The sequence below is a fragment of the Gavia stellata genome, chromosome 7 (assembly GCF_030936135.1).
Source record: "Gavia stellata isolate bGavSte3 chromosome 7, bGavSte3.hap2, whole genome shotgun sequence".
In the NCBI taxonomy this organism is placed as follows: domain Eukaryota; kingdom Metazoa; phylum Chordata; class Aves; order Gaviiformes; family Gaviidae; genus Gavia; species Gavia stellata.
This window is the reverse complement of record NC_082600.1, coordinates 26,606,272-26,627,206: the sequence shown is the minus strand read 5'-3', so window position 1 is coordinate 26,627,206 and position 20,935 is coordinate 26,606,272. Positions and strand designations below refer to the sequence as shown.

Sequence of the window (20,935 nt, the reverse complement as noted above, 5' to 3'; positions counted from 1 at the left end):
TGTTTTGTGGTTATTGATCTAATCCCTATGTCTTGAGTACTACCATATCAAAAGTCATGAAGGGATCTTTGAAAAGTCCCTCTACTGCCAAGTCCGAATGTTTGACTGTTCTCTCTCCTTCATTCTACTACGAAATTTGTTTTTTCTGAGATGGGGGAAGAAAAATCAAAAGGGATTTTTCCCCACTGTTTCTCATGATTACTATATAGGATTCACCTCATGTTTTTCAAGTGGTTTTGACTTATTTGTATGACCTTCTGAAAAGGTCATGCTGGGTCAAATATATTTAATACATCTAGGATGCCTGTGCCATTCTTCAAGGTGTGCAGATGGACAGCTGTGAATCTACTGGGAGGGCAAATGAAGTTGTAGGCATCCCATTAGTGCTACTAGTTACAGTATTTATGCTTCCAGTTGCATGATGCTTCCCCCATTCAAATCGGGGTTGTCTTCCTTCCTCAAAGTGTGTTTTCTCCACCATTTCTAATTCCAGAAATTCAATGTGGAATATATTTTGTCTATTATATCAGCTAGGAATTTTTTTTTTCTTATCCAGAGACCTACAAAATTCATGTCTCCGTATGCTTACTGAAAATTTCTCATGAAAAATATCTGAGAATAAAGATTGGTGGCTCTTCCTGCCGAATTGTGGCTCTGCAAGTTTCTTAGGTCTTTTGAATAATGGCTTGGCTGAGGGCAGGTGAAACTGATAAAAATGAAAGACAATTTAAAATGTGTAGTCAGCACATTGTAACTGCTGCTACACCATACTTCCCTGAGCTTTTATTGCCATTTCCTTTATTTTGTTTCTGTTTGTTGTTTGTTCTGTTCATTTGTTACAGTTCTTAAGATTAGCACCACTGAGCACTTAGCATGATAGTATCCAAATGAGATCTTCAGATCCTAAAGTATAGCCAGAGTTTTCTGTAGCAAGTGTCCTTTGAGGGGGTAGATGTCAAATTGTGTCACGCGAGGCAGCTTGTTGCAAGCTGGATGTCTTCCAGAGCCTCTTGTTGCGAGTCAGACTGTCTGCTACTGCTTTACCCCACAAGTGGAGTTTCTTACAAATCCTTGAAAACAGTGGAGATCTCCCAAGCATCTAGTCTACCTGCAAGAGGGTTTCAGCACTTCAAAAGACCATACATTTTTGTTTCAAGAAAGGACAAGAACATGGTTACCAAGACATTCCCCAGTCATTACACTATGTGCATTACACAAATCCTGTAAGATTTGCCCCTGGCTGCAGAGCAAATCTTTGCTTTGTCTGCTTTCTGAAAGGGATAATAACTTCAGGAGAAAAAAGAAATCCTTCCTGAAGAATGTCAGGAAATCTCTGGTTTGATATGACCCAGCTGGTTTGTTTCATCAAGTGATGTACATGCACTGGCCACAATATATTATTATAATGCCTTATGCTGATTTCTGTATGTGATGAATGAATATCTGTAAACAGCTGGTGAAAAATATCTGTGTGTTGGCAGACCAGAAAAGGAAGTCACCTTTGCTTTCTGTAAATGGATAACCTCTACATCTAATTACTTCTTGCATCGGTCTCTGCGCACAGCAGTGAGGTATCATCTTGCCTAGCCAACTAAGTGGAATGAGAGGCAATATCACCCTGCACAAAGACCCCTACCCCCCTGAAAGAGGGAGAAAAAAAATCTTTGTCTTCAGAAGATACCGCTTGAAAGATTGGTATTCCTTGGTATAATTCAACAGTGCCAGCATATACCACACAGGACAGAGTTTCTGCCTGAAAGCTGCTCGCTTTCTGCCTGAAAGCTATCTGCAGGATGTGGGAAACCAATAATGTGTGGGGGTTTTTTGCCACAAACCACAGCTGTAAAGAAACCTCTATTCTGTTCTAGATATAAAGGTCCTTATCCCTAAGTGTATTTTCCATGAAATCATAACCCAGTACTGGAAAAGGCCCAGCTGCTTGGTTGAATGCCTTCAGACCATCTCTGCCATCTTCCCTATGTAACCTAGCCCTCGATAAGGATTTCTAAAAGCAGCTGAGTAACTGAGGTCTGTAATCTTTGAAATTAGTCTTTCCTGGAAACACATCCAAAGTACTATACCATATTCTTTCTGAAATTATGGGCATAAGTGGCATCTCAAATGCATTGCTGTCATTTAGAGAAGTAAGAGAACGGCAACCATTAATCAGCAATTTTAATTTGCTGTATTTCTTGTTGATGTATCTGAATTCATTTCTAAGACAATCTATTTCCCAATGAGTAAAACTGTCTCATCTCTTCTATGTTAACTTGTTGCATGATAAAGGATCTTGCATTTGTACAGGGCATCTGAAGCCTCTCTTCAAGAGAGGACAAAAGACACTGAGCTTAGTTGCTTCCATCTGTCACTTCTGGAGCTGCATCAAAAATGAACCAGGGCTCAAATGACTTCCCTGTATACAAAAGAAGATATTTGTAAAGCAGAGACCTGAAAGTCCAGGTGTTCTTTTACTACACATCATAGTATGCATGTTAGTTATTAATTTTATACAGCTTTTGATCAATATATTCTAGTGATTTTGAACGTAAAAAAAATTTTTAATAGATGTTATTTTTAAAGAATTAAAAGGCATGTTTTCCTCATTGCACTGTACCCAAATTGCTGCTGTTACTGTAAGCCACAAATAGTGTAGGTTATAGGCAGCCCATACAACCATCTGTTACTTTGCACTACCACAAATCAGTGTAGTTTTGCAAGCGTGTAGATACCACGCTATTGGCTCCATATGTATTGAAAACTGTATTTTCTTGATTTATTTCATTGCCTTTCAATCACCTATTAAGAGAAGACAACCCAGTACTACAGAGTTGATGTTTTGCGTGCCACTAGAAACACTTGTAGTGGGTAAGAAACCTTTTGTGCACAATGGAGCTGGCTCTAGAGCTGCATCCTGCTCACCCTGTGGTACTGAACCTGCCCTGCATTGGACCCTGGACCATATTGAAGACGTCTGCTTCATAAGACATTGCAATGGATCCTCTTCTGTCATGGGATGGCTGTAGTGATTTCATTTACAAAGCAGTCTGAGCCTAAAGACTTCCTGTATTTCTGCTCTGATGAGGAGGACACTCCAGTCAAAGGTAAGGAAAGCTTCAGAGCAGCATAGAACAGTAAGAAAAGGATCTGTGAACTGCGAGAACGGAAATTTGGTAGCTCCAACGAAGAGAGACGTGAGACATTACAGGACAGAGCACAACAGAGCTATGATGGTGCCAGAGGAGTGGACAGGTATGTTTGTCTTTTCTATCTTTTATTACTTTTGGACACGGTCCATCTTGTTTACTGTATTGATGTCTGTTGGTTATGGAAAGGTGAACCAAAGTAGCATAACCCAGTTCACACAGTGGTAACAGGGATGTGCTACTGCTTTTTGTAAGCGCAGTGAGATAGCTAGAGACTGTCCACCCCAAAGACCAGGGAATAAAGACTTGTTTAGTCTGAAAATACTATTCTTTGCTGAAATATCAGCATACATTCCTGTACTTACTGAACCAGCGTTCCTTGCAAAGCTCTACAGTGCACTACAGCCTGAAAAACAAGGTGTTCAAGTTCAGGTCTAGGCTTCTTGCATGCTATAATGGAGTATCCCACAGAGAAGCAGAGACTACACAGACGGTCATCTGATCATCTGTGTAGGATCTGCCTTATGGCAGTGCAGAAGAGGCTTTTTTCACTCTTTCTAACCATTGATCTTTATAAGAGAGACAGAAAGTGTGCTGGAGTTGTTTTCATCAGCTTTTGTTTGTTCCTGCAAACAACAAAAGGGAACTGTTGGGAGCTATATTCAGTGTTGGCAGTGAAGATCCCACTTTTTCTTTCCCATTGTCTTCCTCAATTTGCCAGCTAGTAACAGAGCATATAGAGAACTGCCCTCTGCCTTCTCACACAAGTGTCCTGAAACATTCTGGTAAGCCTGTGCCCAGGAGTGTATTCAATCTGTTATTAACCCCATGTAGATAGTATAGTTTATTGCTGAATTATAGCTGAAACAGCCCTAGAAAAGCTATTTTAATTGTAAGAAAATTAATTCAGATCCTGTCTCACAAATCAGAATAATTCTTAAATATTGCTAGGGAAATGGAAGGCTGGACAGAGAAGCAGTAACTGAAATGTGTCTGTCTTACTTCCAGGATTACTGTACCCATGAGGTTACTGGTTGGACACCCCAAGACTCTTCTCCCCTTATTTTCCATTGCCATTTTGCCTCCTTTCCAAGGAGACAAATGGCTTGGTCCTTCTGCCACCCCTCCCTGCCACTGAGGAGCAGCAGTGAACAAGGGCTAGTAAGACAGGCCCACCTCAAGGGGCTTGCCAGGGTTAATCCGTGGGTGGTTCTGACATGCTCCAAGTGCCACGTAGGACTGTGAGTTGTGCAAGTGTTCTAGCTCAGCTCTTTGCAGCTCCCCCTCCTTTTTTTTTTCCCCCCCTTTACTAGCGAGGAAGCCCTTCAATTGGATGGGCAGCAGAGCCAGCCCAGGGCTCAGGAGGAACAATGACCAAAGAACAGACTGCAGCTTGTAAACCAAAACCTCCCCAGGGGCTGCTGCTAAAAGGAGATTACAGAGAATTCCTACGCCAATTGGCATCTGGATTTCCCCCCACCCCCCATTGCAGCCACTACATTTCTGGCCTGTCTGTCAGCATGGTAGTGTAGTCCTAATGCATTTATTTGCTCCCTCCTTGGGCAGGCGGGGGGAAGCATGGGCATGGAGAGCTGTACAGGGCACAGTAATACAGTACTGCTGCAGGACCGATCAGAGCTGCACCTTTCATCATCACACCGATGAGAGGTCAAGGAGCCCCAGAGATGAAAGGGATAAAGCTAAGCGTTTGGGAGTGCCTCTATCAGAGCATGTGTGCCCCAGCCAAAATGTCATACAGGTTGGCAGGCTCCCTCCACTGACCCACCCTTGCTAACCTCTAGCCAGCTGGTGATGGTGCAGGGAGGGTTGTTTACAGTTTATTAAGATGTTTGCAATTACATGTTATGGCAGCCTCACGTGAAGTATATGGAAGCAGCCACTATTGTGAAGGGCTTCATGGAAGAGCTGAATTCTGAGCTGACCATGAAGAGCCCTGGCCACAAGCGATTAATCAGCTAGGTGTCATTTTACACTCAGTTGCTGGGGACCAGGAATTGGGAGGGGACAGGGAGAAACTTCTGTGGTCTCTAGAACATGACTTTAAATAGCTGTGGTTTGGAGAGTCAAGAGAGGCAGCCTCTGAGTCTCATGTGGCATGCAAGCACCAGAGATTTTTACCTTTGGGACTATTTATGGCTGAAAAAGCCCATACTTTTAGACAAGTACATTGATTTCTTGCCTGGCAACATCTGTGAGCTTTTTATAAGCATCTGCAATTTTCATGGTAAATCAGGAGGAGGGGTGTGTTATTTACCTGTGTGTACAAGTCTGTACTGGCAGACCATATATATTGAAATGGACATAGGATGTTAGTCAGCTGTGGCAACTGCACTGCCCCGGTTATTTAAACAGTATTGTTGGAAGTGTTTTACATTTGAGGGGTGCTGTATATGAACCTAGCAAAAGCAGATGCCAGAGGTCATTTACATGTCTGAAGGACTAGGGAGGGACAGGGCACATATACACCAGGCATGGTTTGAGGGTACCGAGGAATTTCCATTCTGGGGCTCTCTGGCTGACCTAAATTCTGTCTGTTCCTTTGAAGAGACATTTTGGAAAGGGGAAAGCTTTTAGAGTGACTGAATATGCCACAGCAGTAGCAGTTTAAAAACAGCAAACCATCTAACCTTCCAACAAACAACTTGCTTGTGAAAAAAGAGCATCTCCCCCCCCAAATATTTATTTTTTACAATGTTTTTGAGATTACTATTTTTTAAGTCTTGGCAGGTGAGGCCTGGGCCACATTCAGGTCATCCTGCAGAACAGATGCAGAACACCCCAAAGCACCTCACAAACCACAACAGACAAGAGGTCCCCAGGGTGTATCAGCTCACAAATGTATGGGCCTAACATTCAGGTACCCACAGATAATTGCTCCTGCCCTGACCCAGAAACCATCTCTCAGAAACTCCAGGAAGGGAAAAGAGCGGAATGGAGACATCAGTCCCTCTGAAAATGGACTCAGCACCCTCTTTCCTTGTATTTGCCCACCCTCAGCAGGCTGGCTGGGAGCCTTGCAGTTTGCATTTAGAAACCAATAGCCAGGATCTGCCAACTGAACTTACAGGTTTGGCAGTCACAGAGTTTCAGTTGCAGGACTCCTGGATCACAGCGCTGAGGGACCAAAGTCTAAGTGTATCTCTGAGCATTTCTTCTCTCAGTAGCTTCCCTTCTTGGTGCATTTTCTTTCTCTAAAGAAAATTTCAGGGTTTCCTCCTACAGGGGAAACCTTTAATTCTTCAGGCCAGTGAGGAGGGCTGAGGTCCTAAGATAGCTGAAGCTAGAATAGAAAACATCACCCCATCTCCATTCCCCCTTTCACCTGTTCTTTCTCATCCCCTCACTTTCCCAGCTCAACCACCCAGCATTCAAACACACAGCAGTTCCTCCACCCTGTCCTTCTCTTCCGCACCAACTGTCCGGCCATTTTGGAGAGTGTGGCCTTCGTGTCACCAAAGTAACTCCCAGAAGGAACATGACACTGCCAACAAGACCAAGAAATGTTCCAGAAGAGATCCCCAAGGGCTGCCAGACTCTAAGCCCCAGGGTGTGGCACTCGGCCCTCAGCATGCGTAGTCTCTGACCCCCAGTTACTTTTGTGTTAGCCTGGGAGCAGGAGATTGGGTGCTGACAGTTCCTCTCTTGGCTTTGGGTGGGCCAGGGTGCCTTTCAGCTGCACTTGCAGGATTTCACCACCATGTTGGAGAGCTGCTCCACTTTGGGGGTCCTCCCAACATAGTACAAGATAGTGAGCGGCTCCAGGTCCTGGGGGACACAGCAGGGCGAAGCGGATGCCTCAGGGTTCAGCGTGTTGTATAAGCCCAGCACCTGCAGAAATAAATTAAATGTCATGACAAAGTCAGGAATGCATTTAAGTTGGTTAAGGACAGGAAGGGACTGCAAAGCCAGCACTTCTCTAGGTGTTTGGACTATGCGTATCTGAGGGTATTTCCCTGAGGTGAGTAATACTCCCCTGTCACTTCCTGATCATGGCCTGCTTCTAAAGGGTCTCACCTGCCCCAGCCTGACTCTTAAGACTTTTTTTTTAATTGTAATAGCCTTGCTCTGTGGCTGATGCCTAAGGGTTAAAGGAGTGCAAGTAGTTGTCTCCTTTCATCTCTAATTTGGTATGGTGGTTAGTGTCACAATTTTTGCTGTTAACAAGGCTTGGTGTAACCAGCCTGGGGCCAATGTGTCTTGGGTTCCATTAAAGAAACCAGAAGAAAGAACATCAGTGCTGCTTATTTCAACCAACATCTCTAGATAGGACTGGATGGATGCCAATCCTCTTGAGTATCCACAATTCTCTCCCAGCTTTGAACTGTGATGCTTTCTCCCTCCAATCCATCCTCCAAGTCATTACACTATAATGCTGGAGCCAGGAGAGTGTCCTGTGGGACCCCGCTGGATTCCTCCTCCCAGCTGGCCCCAGCCCACAGATGACTGTACACTTCAGCCATGTAACCACTACAGAATAGTTGCCATGTTTCTTGCCAGAGGTGGCCGCTTCTCAGTGGTAAGCAACTTCTTGAGTTGTAGGGCCAAAACATGATCTCACCTGCACTACTGTAGTCTCATTAGTGCTTCTCTGGTATAAACGACAGGGTCTGGCACATTGTCTTTTAAATACTTTACAGTCTTTAGGGATGAGAGGTGCTAAGGAAACATCCTGTTCTATCATCCAGATCCATGTAATTGCAGTCATTCTCGTAGAAGCTCTCTGGGATACTGAGCAAAGTACCCCTGGCTGTACCACAGGGGTACGTACCACGTGCTCTGGGGCTGCTCTACTCAACAGAGACAGTAGGTTAAACAGACTGGTAAGAAATCTTCTTTTCACCATGTTTTTCCTAGGTGGTGCTGGCAAGCTGTCAGCAGCTATATTGTGCTAAAGGTTTCTTGGATCACTCAGCTGACCTTAACGCTTGATCATTTCCTTTCTTGCTCAAGAAAAGAACATTAGGAACCATTGTAAAATCTCCCTTTTTTCTCACACTGATTCAGTCCAGTTATCTACTAGAGAGCTTCTCAGGACAACCAGATGGCAAAGCTACATGCCCATTACCCTTTCAAAGCTGTTCATTCCCTTGCCTTGTCTTGCGCTTAATGCCCAGCATCTGTTCACTCCTTCATTCCTGTAGATCGACTGTTCCCACTGATACTAGTCCTTGAGCTTCAGCGAACCTTGCTGCTGTGCAGACTCTCAAGCTGTCAAGAAAATGGTAACATCTTTTCTGCAATATCATCTTTACCTAGTTACCTATTCTTCAGCCAAATCTGCTTTTTCCAGTAACTTTTTTAGTGAAACCTCAAGCTAAGTTGCTAGTGAGCTGTTGCATTGTCTGGATTGCTGCCTTTTCTCTTCTGTGGACAGAAGCACAGGATTTTCCTCTGGCTTTTCTTGCTTCAGCGACAGATTGCCTGCTCCTTAGTCTGTCTTAACCCCTTGGTACTTTTCCCATGCCTGTGCTTTTCTATTGCTTTTATTTTCTTCCACTCTAGACAGACAGGAGCCAGGCTCAGGTGATATTCTTCCCAAAGACTGCCTAGTGTACTCATATTAAACAGAGGTTATGCATAAGTTACCTAAAGACATTTGCTTTCTGCCAGTTTTTACTCATTAATTTCACTGCCTAGTAGGTTCCTCTCTGCCATAGGTCAGGTGGGATTTATACAGCTGGAAAGGATGCCTTTGCAGAAAGGAGAGCTTACTGCATGGCTGTGTTCACTTCTGGACATGGACACGGATTCCCCTTCACTTCTGGGCTACAGCTTTCCCTGTGCCAACAGACGGCAGCTGCGTGCCATGGCACAACACTTTTGCATGACAACCTGGCACAGAGCGTAGAAAAATCCTCTGGCCAGTGCAAACTGCAGGAGAAATTTAGGCAGAAGATAATTACCAGACTTGATGTTTGATGTGAACAATTCAGTTAATACTCTCGCCATTGCCAAATAAGTACCCTAAAACCATCAGTCCTGCTGTTTCACATCTTATCCAAGAGACAGCATCCTCCTCCTCCTCAACATTTGGCTGGAAGAATGGACTCGGTATTGACTCCAAAGGAAGCACGTTTTCCCTGCTGAACCACCTAGACTCTTTTCTGCAGTTTCCTTGGACAGTTTTTTACAAGTTATTGATCTGAACTGCTTTTGCTGCTTTGAAGAGACTGGATATGATCAGACTTAGGGAGGAAGGGGGAGTCACAGCCACAAGCCCTGACAGGATAATATGCTGGATGTACCGTGCTGTGAGTGGTGTCTGCGCTGCGAAGGTACGGACAAGGGCCTGAACAAAAGTTAGCAAAGTAGCCCTTAGGCTCGTGGACCCATTTCCAGCCAAGGTCCTGTCGGAAGTCAATGTACAGAGGACGCACGCAGCAGTTCTCCTCCAGGTTCCTGAAACACAGTATCAAAACACAGTGAATCTAAAGAGGGGTCTTACATGAGAGTGTGTGATGCAGCTTCCTGAGCAGAAGGACTAGTACCAGCAATGCCCAGTGGGACATGGTGTTTGCCTGCACCAAGTGCAGAGGAGCGATAGTGGCGGGCAGCACTGTTCATGCCTGCCAGCAGGCAGCTTGGCCACTGGCCTAGGGAGGCAGCACCCCACTCACCTGCAGCAGCACCCGGCTGCTCTCTGGCACCTGGAGCTAGCAGGGGGCTGCCACAGGTCTCTGCCCAGGCTGTGGTCCAGGAAGCCACTTGCGAGTCCCCCTCTAGCCAGTGGCTCAGCCAGAAGCACACAGTAACTCTGCTGAGCTGGCCGGCATCCCCTTCTTGGACACCACAAGGAGCAGCTGGCTGAGTTGTGCTCCTCATGTGGTGCCCTGTGGCACCATGGTGACCCACAACCCCCTTGGAGGGCTCTGTCTTTCCCAGTGGCGTGGAGTCTAGCCAGGCTTGCCCACCTCAGGCATGGTCACTCCAGGCAGGATTCTCACTTACCGGAAACAGTAGTTTGTATCCAGGGCCCGTTTCTTTCTCTGGCCTCCCAATGCTGGGCTCTCCAGCCGATGTGGGGGTAACATCATCAAGATGAGGTGGGGGTTATGCAAGTCTTTCTGCTTCTTCAGGCGCCCCAAGTCCCCACGGCCATAGTCATCCTCACTGTCAATGCCTTCAGAGAAAAACAGGATACACAAAGAAGTCAGCATGGAAGTGGAGGATGCAACAAGACTTTTCAGTGCATGTAACACACTCATGCCTGCCCCTGAACCAGGGTGAAAGGGATTCAGGCACCATGTCCACTTACTCTTGGACTTATTCCCTCACAGGGACCCCTTTACTCCTGGTGAATCTGACTGCTGCAGGCCTGAAATAGAGGCTTACGGGCCACCTGTTTTACCATTTGCAAACTGCTGGTGGGGCCATTAATCCATCCCACTCACTCCTGGCTTCGGTCCCAGGGCAGGCAGGAAGATGAATGGTTTAAAGAAGATGTCAGATCATTGGCACTCTGCAGAACAGCCTCAGAAATGGAGCCTGTGGGGGCCAGTGGCTGCAGCCCTGGGCTGCAGGCCAGGAGGTTCCTAGTTCTCAGGCCAGCCAAGCCACTGACTCTCTGGGCCACCTCACACAGGATGCCTGACTTCCTTGTGTTTCAGTCACCCTAATTGGAAAGCAGAGCCTCCGTGGAAATCGGAGAAGGCATCAAGCTGAACTTCCCAGAGAGACATTCAAATACAAAATTATTCCTTTCTATAGACACTCGTGCAAACCCACCCAGCCTGCACTTCCTTTCTTCTATTTCTAACCTATGTACAAAGTGGATATACCCATACAATGAACATGCAAACCCAGACGTGTATACTTTAAGACAAATGTTACACAACATAAAATGCTCAAATATGCAAAGCAAGATCCCATTTTTTCTTTAGATACTCGAGGCTTTCCCTCCCCCAACAGCCTCCCCTAACCCAGCTCTTTATCACCTTTGAACTTGATCTCCAAGACCTCGTGCAAATTCTCCAAGATGTCCCCATTGGGCTGAAAAGTATGGCAGGGACAGTGTATGCTAATTTCCAGGCCAAGGTTGGACTCTGCAAAGAAGAAGGTGACTCTGTGAGAAACAGTGTTCCCTAGCTGGGACAGCTCCTGGCACAGGGAAGTTTTGCTGTGGTAAATCCTAGACTGTGGGTCAGTCTCAAAGTCAGGGATGCTATCAGAGTTGGGGAACAGAAGCTGCCTTGGAAAGGAGAATCGGAAGCAGAATCTCGCGGATTCACCTGTGTCAAAAGCCTTGCTCTTGCTAAAGGGAGCTTCCTGGGCAGGTGAGAAGGGTGCTCCTAGTTATTAGGTTTTTAGGCTATTCAACATCCAAAAGCATTTGTCAGCTTCAAGGAGCTCCACTGGAAAACAAGTATTTTGAAGAGCTGGCTTGCAGTGTCTGTGTTAAATCAGTTTTGCCATTCTCAGTACCTGTCTACTATATGACTTCTGGTTAGTGTCTGAACGAGAGATCTGAAAATGAGCGAGTTGGCTATGGACAAGTAATTTCACTGGAAGCATTTTTCTCAGCAGCTGCAACCTCCTGTTTTGTTGAACTGCTAGCAGTCTAAGTCACACAGACTTTCCAGAGGCAAGTCTATTTTCATAATAACTTCCTGGACCAGTCATGCTGTGTGGGCCTGACTAAGGGAACACAAGACTCTTATGAAAGCTCCTTTTTTATGTTGTGTCATGAATTAAAACATCTGGCTCCTCGGGGCATTGACAAGGTGCCTAGCACCTTTTTTCCTAAGCACTGTATGCTCTGTGATGTCTTGTCAGCTAGTGTGCCTGCCCAGAGCTCACTGCAGTTCCAGCCCCAAACTCCAGCCATCAGGACACAACTTAGATTGCTTGAAAAAGGAGGAGCCTACAAGCTCACAGCTTGCCCTTCCAGGGAGCGGCTGCTTGCCAGTACCTGCATTCCAGTTTTCAGTGGCACCTAGCTTCTATCTGTGAGGCCAATCCAGCTGTGAGTCATAATGCCTATGCTCCAGCTGTGAATGGGGTCAGTGTTCTTGCTGGGGAGCTGACCCATAACTATCTGTTGGGTTGCCCAGTGGTGGCAGCGGTATGTTCTCTGCAGTGCTAAAGCCTCCATCTGTCTAGGTGTGTCAGCCTCTGGTATTTCCTCACCTTTATACCTGCCAAGCTGTAAACAGCTAAAGAAGCCATGATCCTTGCTAGTTTTTCACTACTAAATTTGGTCTAGTCCAAATAAAAATTAAACCAGAGCAATCCTCATTTTCTATGTATTACAGATTATAGTTTAGACATGCAGAGGCATCCCCTCTGGGCTTTGAATCGAAAAACCAAAAGAAGTTCCAGCATCTCTCAGTGAAAACAATTTCCTCCTCTAGAGGATGAATCCTCATTCTGACTCAGCCCACAGAGCTACACAGTGGGGACTCCAGGACAGAGCTAGGAAACTAGCAAACATCATGGACTGAGGTAGCTTTCTGGGGGAAGGCGTGTTCTCAGACTGAAAGAAGCTGACCTCTATGTGAGCCAAGCTCCTGCAAAAAGGGGAGCAGAGAGATACTCCTGCCAACATTGACCCACGTTTCTATGGATGCCTTGACACCCGGTCCAGCTAAGACCCTTACCTCTGTGCAGAAGCCACTCACGCACAGTCTCGGTGACGTCAAAGGACAGCCACTCAGCAGAGCCCCGTGTCTGCACATTCCTGCCACTGAGGTAGCGCTGCTTTGCTATGTGCTCATCCGGCCGAAGGATCTGCATCAGAAGGAGTGGTAGAGAGAATCAGTCAGTGCCACGCATAAGGAAGGGATAGCCTTTGGTCTTTTTTCTTCCACAGCTTGCTAAACACTAATTCAGAAGGTTGGTCCCAGCAAGTAAGACACCAGGAATACCCTGGCACAAGTGAGAAGGACGTGCTTCACAACCAACCTGAACTCCAGAGATCTACACACCGCTTATTTCTGTGTCCAAAGCAGCCCGCCTCTCTCAGTTCGTCCTTGTTTCGGGACACATATCCAGCGGCAGAAGCACACAGCAATTGATCTAATGGGTGGGTTTGTTTCTGTATACGCCTGTGGGATGTGGGTCTGGATTTCAGAGTAGAACCAGCAGTGGGCAATAGAGCATCTTGCCACAGGTCCCTTGCCCAGCAAGCATTCTGAATCCTACACTGTGGTGTTTTCATGTGTCTCACACTCTTCAACTTCTATCAAAACAGACCAGGGCTGATCAGGTTTGGAGACTTCTCCCCCTGTTCTGACATCTCTTCCTGCTTCCAGACAAATGGCCACAGCCTGTGCAAGGTGTTCCTTCCTGCAGGACCCCAGGTTCACTCCACAGAGCACTGAACCTATGGAGAAGCTCTAGGATTGCCTCCTTGTCAGTTGTGTCACCTGGTGGAGAATTGCTCTGACCTTTGAAGCTGAATTCCAGGAAGTCCTCAAGAGCTACCAACCACAGGGCAATTTTAGCTGCACTGTTACTGCAAAGTGGACAGACACCAGCCTCTGGGAATGTGCCACCTGGATGCTAAACTGTACCATTAGCTGGGTGGTCCAGCCCAGCCTAAGGCCACTTCCAAACCTGAATCAGAACTTACTCTGCCAGGGGAGTCCATGGGTTCAAACCAAACTCCAGATAAGTACCTGAATTAACGGTGCCATGAATTGTGCCCCCAAGGAGCTGCTACTGAAGGGAACATTGAAAGCAAGCATTATTTTTCCAGTAAATCCGTGACAAAACAGAGAGCTCCACCCATTGGATTAGTACCAACTGTACTGCAACAGTCAAAGGAACAAAACTGCCAAGGGACCTAGGCATGCAGATGTGACAGAAGGGTCTGGTGAGGGGCTCCCCTTCCAAGCCCCTTCTCAGTGCAGCAAAGAGTGCAGTGGGCACCATCCCAAGGTGCCCAGAGCAGCCAGCCAATGTGAGTGGGGAAAGGACAGCACTACACTGTAAAAGGAAAGAAAGGTGACTGTGTCACTGTATGTGCTGGAAGAAGCCTGGGGTTCAGCATGGGATTTCTTCTCTCTCTCTTCTGTGGCCCTGAACGTATCAACTGAGGCAACCATAAGGAGCCAAGCTATTTTGGGCTCAGGCACAGGGGAAGGTGAGAAGGATACTCACCTGGAAGAGCTCAATGCGCTGCTCGCTGCGTTTGGAGCTCGGGTTGGGCACACGCAGCACCCGAAACTCGGCCCGGAACAAGTTGGTGCTGTTCTTCTCTGCCGAGGACACATTAAAGCGGAAAACGTTGGAGGTGACACCTTTTGGACAAATGCCCAACTCATCTGTAAGAAAGAAAGATGGAAAGACCGAGAACCACAGGTCAGAGGGGTGGGATCTCAAATAAATATTGTTTGAGAAAGAGCTTTCCAGCAGAAATCTGTCATTCAAACATCTTGCCACTTGTGAAGCATGGCTGTCTAGCTAAAGATAACACGAAATGAATTCACTCAAATTTGGTCTACATTACCACATTTTGCAAAATCTTCCCACTACTGCCACCATTATTTCAATGCTACAAGCCAGAGAATCAGTAGAGATCAACTACAGTATTTTTAATATTATCTCTTCTAACTCTGCTCATCAAATGTTGCTAATGCTCATGAGCCTGCTGCATCCAAAATGACAAACCCAGCCAAGGAAATGGGGCAACCTTATTTGCAGCTAGTGGGGCCTATTCCCAATAGTGATGATGGTGTGACTCTCTTCATACTGGAGACGTGAAGCCACATAGGAGGTGATGGTGATCCCATTGCTGCTGAATCTTAGTTTTACAAACCTTGACATTGTCTCCTAGAATGAAAGGCAGCCAAGTGTCCACAAAGCATGAGGTGTGGAAGACCTCTTGGGGCAGTGACTATTCAGTGTGTACTGAAAGAACTGGGTTTTAAGATTATTTCTCACTCATGATCTGGAGAAGGAATTAATGAATAGTAGTAGATACCAAGTTCTTCAAATGCTGAGAGGCCTGTGGAGATCAGACACATGGGCAGGAAATAACGCAGCAATTCTCTGCCCCGATGTGTGTCTGCTGAGCAGAAAAATCCATTTCACATATGCCCCAAAAAGAGAGTAGGTAAAAGCTATGAGGTCCAAAACAGAGTCCTCAAGAGAAAACAAGCCTTTCTTCATTGGGCCCATTTTGGTCCCACAGAAAAGTCTTTTGTCATCGCTGTTGCTACTCTCCTGTTGAACTCTGTTAGCCTTCAAGGCTCTAACATCATTAAGGCTTCCTGCAGAAAAGACACAGCAGCTCCGGCTCTACACCCACATGCGGGTGTGTTTGCAGCCCTACAGAGCCTCTCGTGACCTCTGACTGTTGTCCAATGCAACACGGGGCTCTCACGTCAGCTGATATTTAAGTTGTTTTCAAACAAAAAAAGGAAACAGAAAGAAAAACTATCACCTGTTCCCAGCCACAGTTCCAGACTGTGACAAATAGGCTAGAAGCCCTAGAGGAAGCAACCTTCAAGTTAGATTCCTGGAGTTGGCCCCTCTTCATAACACCATGGCTATCTCCCCAGGGAAACAGCTCCTGAAGATGGGCTAGTGTGAAACAGCACCTGAGTGCAGAGGTTGACCTCCCATGCCAAATTCTGCTTTGAGGAACACTGATGCACTTCCAGAGTCATCTCCATGAAGATGAAGATCTTCCCCTTGTGCTACACCCAGATTCAGCAAGCAGGAGCCTGCCAGTTTACAAGGATGTGTTCTTAGGGTGCTGAAGTTTTACTCAATCAGCTAATGACCAGATGCTCACACTGAGCTTTAATTGGAGGGGGGTTTGTAGTTTGTACTACTGAATGGAATGGCTTTCCCATACAGGAAAGTCTCTGGCTGCTACTTAAGAGATGGATGTTCGGTAATCCCAGGAGACCAGACCCCATTGCAGCCATCAGATGGTATGCTCAGCCCAACAACCCTGCAGTGCAAAGAGTACATTGAGCCACATGAGGAACCCACTGTGGGGACTCCACCCCTGTGACCAGTTCTAGGTTTTTATGCCACAGAAAAGCACAGCAGAAAACCCAAGCTCTGATCTCATTAAATGCCCAAAGTCATCTTCCCGGCTGAAGTCTAACACTGATAACTGTTCTGTGTCCTAGACCTAGGCAGATACCGTGTTTTAATACCCTCTTTAAGCTGTTTTGCACTCCTAGCCCTATTAATAGTGCTGTTAACAGCCTGCCCTTCCATTCCAGACCTAACTGCCTGTCCATGAGGGGTGTCCCAATAATCATCAGAAATGCCTTTCTAGATCAGACCAGTGGTCAGTCTAGCCCAGTATCTGTTTCCAACAGTAGTGCTTTATCTGAAAATCTATTTAGAGACTGCAGATCTAGTCCTACAACATAGTGCAGAAGAGACAAAATAATCTATTGTTTATCATCTCCTTAAGATTGCTGTCTAAGTTAGGCAGCCATGCTGGTAAGAGATTACTGTATCTACTATATTTCACCTGCTGTCCCCACATCATTGCCTTCTACCTACTTACTTCACCAGCAAGGTGCTGGTGTCTTGGGAGACGTTCCTAGTGGAAATAGTAATAGCTATCTTCCCTTCCCTAAGAAGTTTCATGTTCCCTTTGTACCCTGGGAATAAGCCCTCTGTGATGGGGAGATGGAGCTGTGTTCTGTGTTTCACTCTGAACACTGTGAGATTGGAGCCTGCTTCTCATAGCAGGGTGTCCAGGATACAGCTCTCACTCCCAGGAAGCTGACTGCTTTGGGGCAAAGTACTTTTTGCAAGAGGTTACAGGCAAAGGAGGTGAGGTGATTTTTCAGGGAACTTGGTCCAGTCCCAGCTCAGGTGTATTAATCACAGTGGAATCCGGATGTGTCAACCTACCAGCACAGCACAAAGCCTGGACGCAATATTCCTGCAAGCTCTTCCAGTCCACAACACTCAGCGGCTGTAACCAAGCCTGGAGACAGGGAATCTGTGACACTCTGTGCACCCATGCCAGTCTATGTCTGACACAACAGGATGTATCCTCATGATCAGACCCTGCTATTACTGTGGAGCCCAGAGCTGTTGACTGCACAAATGATGAGACCAGTAGCCTCTGAGCATGGACAATGTGATACAGGGAGCAGGTTCTTTTGGGAGCTTCCCTCTTCCAACCACTGTTCTCAGTGAGGTGCAGGTTCTCCATGTGTTGCCAATCCTACTCAGCTGCTGTTTCTGGCAAGCCCTAAGAAGGCTGATGGCTGTGCAGTTAGAGTTTGATGTCAAGGAAGGGCAGGCTGTCTGTGAGCAGGTATTGCCTCACTCCATATTATACCACTGGTACTTCAAGGTGTTTCATGCCAAAGCTGCATAACTTTGGAGCAAAAATTGATCCTTCTGGAACTCTGCAGGTGGGAGGTCTGGAGGGAAGAGATGCTTGGCCCCAGTGACCCATGGCTTTAATTCCCTTGTCTCTCAAGCTGGCTTGGAAAATGGCATCTGTTTTTTCCTCAGGAAGGTAAGCAAAGCCATTTGCAGGACCATTGCAGATGCCCTCTGAGCTTGAATCTAACCAAGTCATTGCTTAAGAGGGTCTGAACCCCCATGAGTTTTAGGAGATCCCTGAAGCGAATGGCTGGTCAAGAGTGACTTACTTATTCTCTGACAGAAAGTCCCTTATCATTCAGGCAATGTGCCTGAGAGGCACAGCAGAAAGACTGTTCTGTGAGTCACCAAACAGCTTAGAGTAGGGATGGGAAACCTGATCCTGAATACCCTTTCTTCCTAGAAGGATGGGGGTCTCCCCACTGCTATTTTTGCTCCTCAGCTCTCCTCACTTTTGGGCCTTAAGTCTTTGAGAAGGATGAGTTCTCTGAGCCAACAAGCTGCTTGACTAATAGTTTGGAGCTTAGAACAATTTGTGTGCGTGTGAGTGTGCATGCGCACACATTTCAGACTTGTCTGTATCGTCCTCGCGGTTCTCTCAATGGAGCAGTCCTCCCCTTTCCCCCCCGAGGAGACTGGTTTTGGCTCAGAGCGTGCTCTGAGATCACCACCTGGCACAGTGACAGAGTCATGGGAAAGTTGAACATCAGCCACTTCTGAAGACATGGGGCCAAATTCAGCTATGGTGTAAGCGATGAAACTCCCCAGGTTTCAAAAGGAACACGTCTCTTGACACCACGGCCTGTCTGGAGCTAGTATCTCCCAGTGTGACCCAATTCCAAAGTTCCCTCTTTCTGTGGGTGGTGCCATCTACACTGCCCACTCCCAGGAATTCAATCTCAGCACTACTTGGTCTTTTGAACTGGCTGCTCAGTACCTTGCCCCAGTGTCCTGTGGGGACATGGGACAAGTTCATTCATTTCCATAGGAATTTTCCCCAACCTACAGTCCCTCCTCACTGCTCCTTCTCGTGCACCACATGTCTTCATTCCCCTTTCCCCTCTACTTTATCCAAATCCACTCCTCTGACTTCATTTCCCGCTGTTGTGCTTTCCCAGTTTCCTTCCCCCAAACACACCAGTTCATAGTGTGACTGTATTATTTTGCACAGACACTTGGTTTCCCCATATATTTTTAGAATTTCACAAACGACACTTCAGTAGGTCAAAAATGTTGAAATATGGGTAAGCTGCTATACCCTGTGCACTTTCTGTTCCTCGAGTCTTGGTGTCTCCTGAGCTAAGAGCTAATCATATAACCATATAGAGTGCAGCCTGCTAGAGATTAAGTGAAATTTATTGCATTACCACATTGTAGCTCTTATTCCAGCTCATCATATGTCAAGATTAATGTAAACCTGGCAGAGTAACTGCATTCTGAGGCTGCCTGCACCAAGTCACAGCTCCTCCCCAGAACTGCTGGCATTCAAATTGTGTCCCCAAGACTGCACGACATCACAGGAGGACACCCTGGATGGTGGTATGACTGCATGCCCACCAACATCTCCCAGTCCTAAAGAATCCTAAGCACAGACCGAAAGGATTGCTTGTGCCTACATGTGCTCAGCATCTGCAATCTGCTTGGAGTTCATGTCTGCTCAGTCTCTGTCTTTGCATCTGCATCTGCTCGGCTTCTGCACCTGAATCTGTTTAGTGTCCACATCTGGGCCTGTTCATCATCTGCTCTGCACCTGCTCAACATCTGACATGTTTCCTTCATGCTTTGGTTCCCTTGGGGGTCCCCTTCACATCACTGTCTGCTTTGCACCTGCTCAGCATCCCTGTTATCTGCTACTCCCTCTCTGATCCCTCAGAGTACCCGAGTGACACCCTGGACAGTGTCCTCCAGGCAGCAGTCTCTTCAGCAACTGCCTCTCCACCTTCTCTACGGCCAGTGCGGGTGCTGCACAGACCAAACAGGTTGCCTGTGTCTCTGCGGCAGGCGCTGGAGCTTCAGCAGGGAGGAACCCGTCCACCTGCTCGTCACCCAAACACGAGACCTGCGCCTTCTCCTAGCCCAGTGCGCAGCACCCACCCCGAAACCCAAGCTGCCTCCTCTCCTGCTGCCTTCCCACCTCACGTCTTCCCCCCTCCCCTCCCCTCCCCGCCTTCCCCCAGATGTCAGGGCTCTAGACGCGGGCTTGGCTCCCTGCCCCCGCCTGGGGCCTGGGCCCGTGCTGCTCCCGGGCCCCGCAAGCCGCCGCTGCCAGCGCCCACCTCCTCCACCTGCGGCGGGGCCGCTTGCCGCCAAGCCCCACGCCGTCCAGTCGGTGCTCCGAGCGCTCGCCGCCCCGCGGCTCCCCCCGCCCCGGCTCCGGCCCCGGGACAGCGGCGTGCGCCCCCCGCCCCCGCTCGCCTCCGCACCCGAGCGCGCAGGCAGGCGGGGACGCGCCCCCCGCTGCGGCGGCCCCCTCCCGCCTCCGCGCTCCCGCCCCGCCGGGAAAGCAGCCCCTCCCGCGGGGGCCCGGCGCCCCTCGGCCTCGGCCGGCCGCCCCTCCTCCGCGCCCGGGGACCCGGGCAGCCTGCCCCGCGGGCGCGGCACCCCGGCCGGCGACGCGGGGCGGGGGCGGGGGGGGCAGCACTTACTGTGCTCGGGGAGGCCCTGGATCATGTCAAATTTATGGATCTCTTTGGCATAGTATTCGGACTCGGTGTTGTCCTGAGAGCAGCTCTCCTCCTTCTCCTCCTCCATCTCCTCCAGCAGCTCCCGGGTGCTGTTATAGAGGGCCAGGATCTGGTAGGGCACATGGGCCGGCCCCAGGGTCTCCGGGGGGCTGGTGAGCCGCAGCTTGCTCAGGATCTGCCCCCGGATGGCTTCCACCCTCTTCTTCTTGATGTGGTCCAGGTCCAAGGTGGTGCAGGAGGACAGCGAGAGGCTCACGGTGGCGAAGCTCAGCAGGGAGAGCAGCACCAGAGCCCTTTGCACGTACATCTTCATGTGCGAGGGGGCGGCGGCGGTGGCCCGCGGGAGAGACCCCCGGGCGGCGGCGAGCGGGCGCGGGGGACCGGGCGGTGTGCTGGCGGCTGCCTCCCCAGATCCCGCAGGCTGAGGCTTGGCGAGGAGGTGCATGAACTCACTGCGCCGGGCGCGACTCAGGACTTCCAGGAAGAGCTGGCAGCGCTCCGCAAGGAGAAGCGGCAGGCGCCGTGCCTCGCCGCGCCGGGCTCCTTCCCCATGCGCCGCCCCGCGTCCCGCGGAGCCGGGGGCGCCCCGCCGCGCCGCGCCGCCGCACGTGTCAGCGGCCCGCGCCGCCCCGCCGCCGCGGGGGGAGCGCGGCGCCCGCCCCTCTCGCTGCACCATTCATGCCCCCGGCGGGCCCCGCGCCCTACATCGCCCGGTGCCCGACCCCCGGCGGCCGGGAGCGCGGCACCGCAGCGCTCCCCGCCCAGCCGGCAGCA

General features: G+C 48.6%; 1 protein-coding gene across 1 annotated transcript; it reads right to left on the bottom strand.

The window, feature by feature from the left end:
• Positions 1-4,461: 4,461 nt before the first annotated feature.
• Positions 4,462-20,611, bottom strand: TGFB3 (transforming growth factor beta 3). Its single transcript, XM_059819442.1, has 7 exons — positions 20,123-20,611; positions 14,265-14,428; positions 12,761-12,890; positions 11,099-11,206; positions 10,113-10,284; positions 9,410-9,563; positions 4,462-6,992 (listed from the first exon to the last, which is right to left on the bottom strand). Exons 1-7 carry the CDS (start codon positions 20,604-20,606, stop codon positions 6,834-6,836), a joined length of 1,371 nt encoding a protein of 456 aa, XP_059675425.1. The 5' UTR covers positions 20,607-20,611; the 3' UTR covers positions 4,462-6,833.
• Positions 20,612-20,935: the final 324 nt, after the last annotated feature.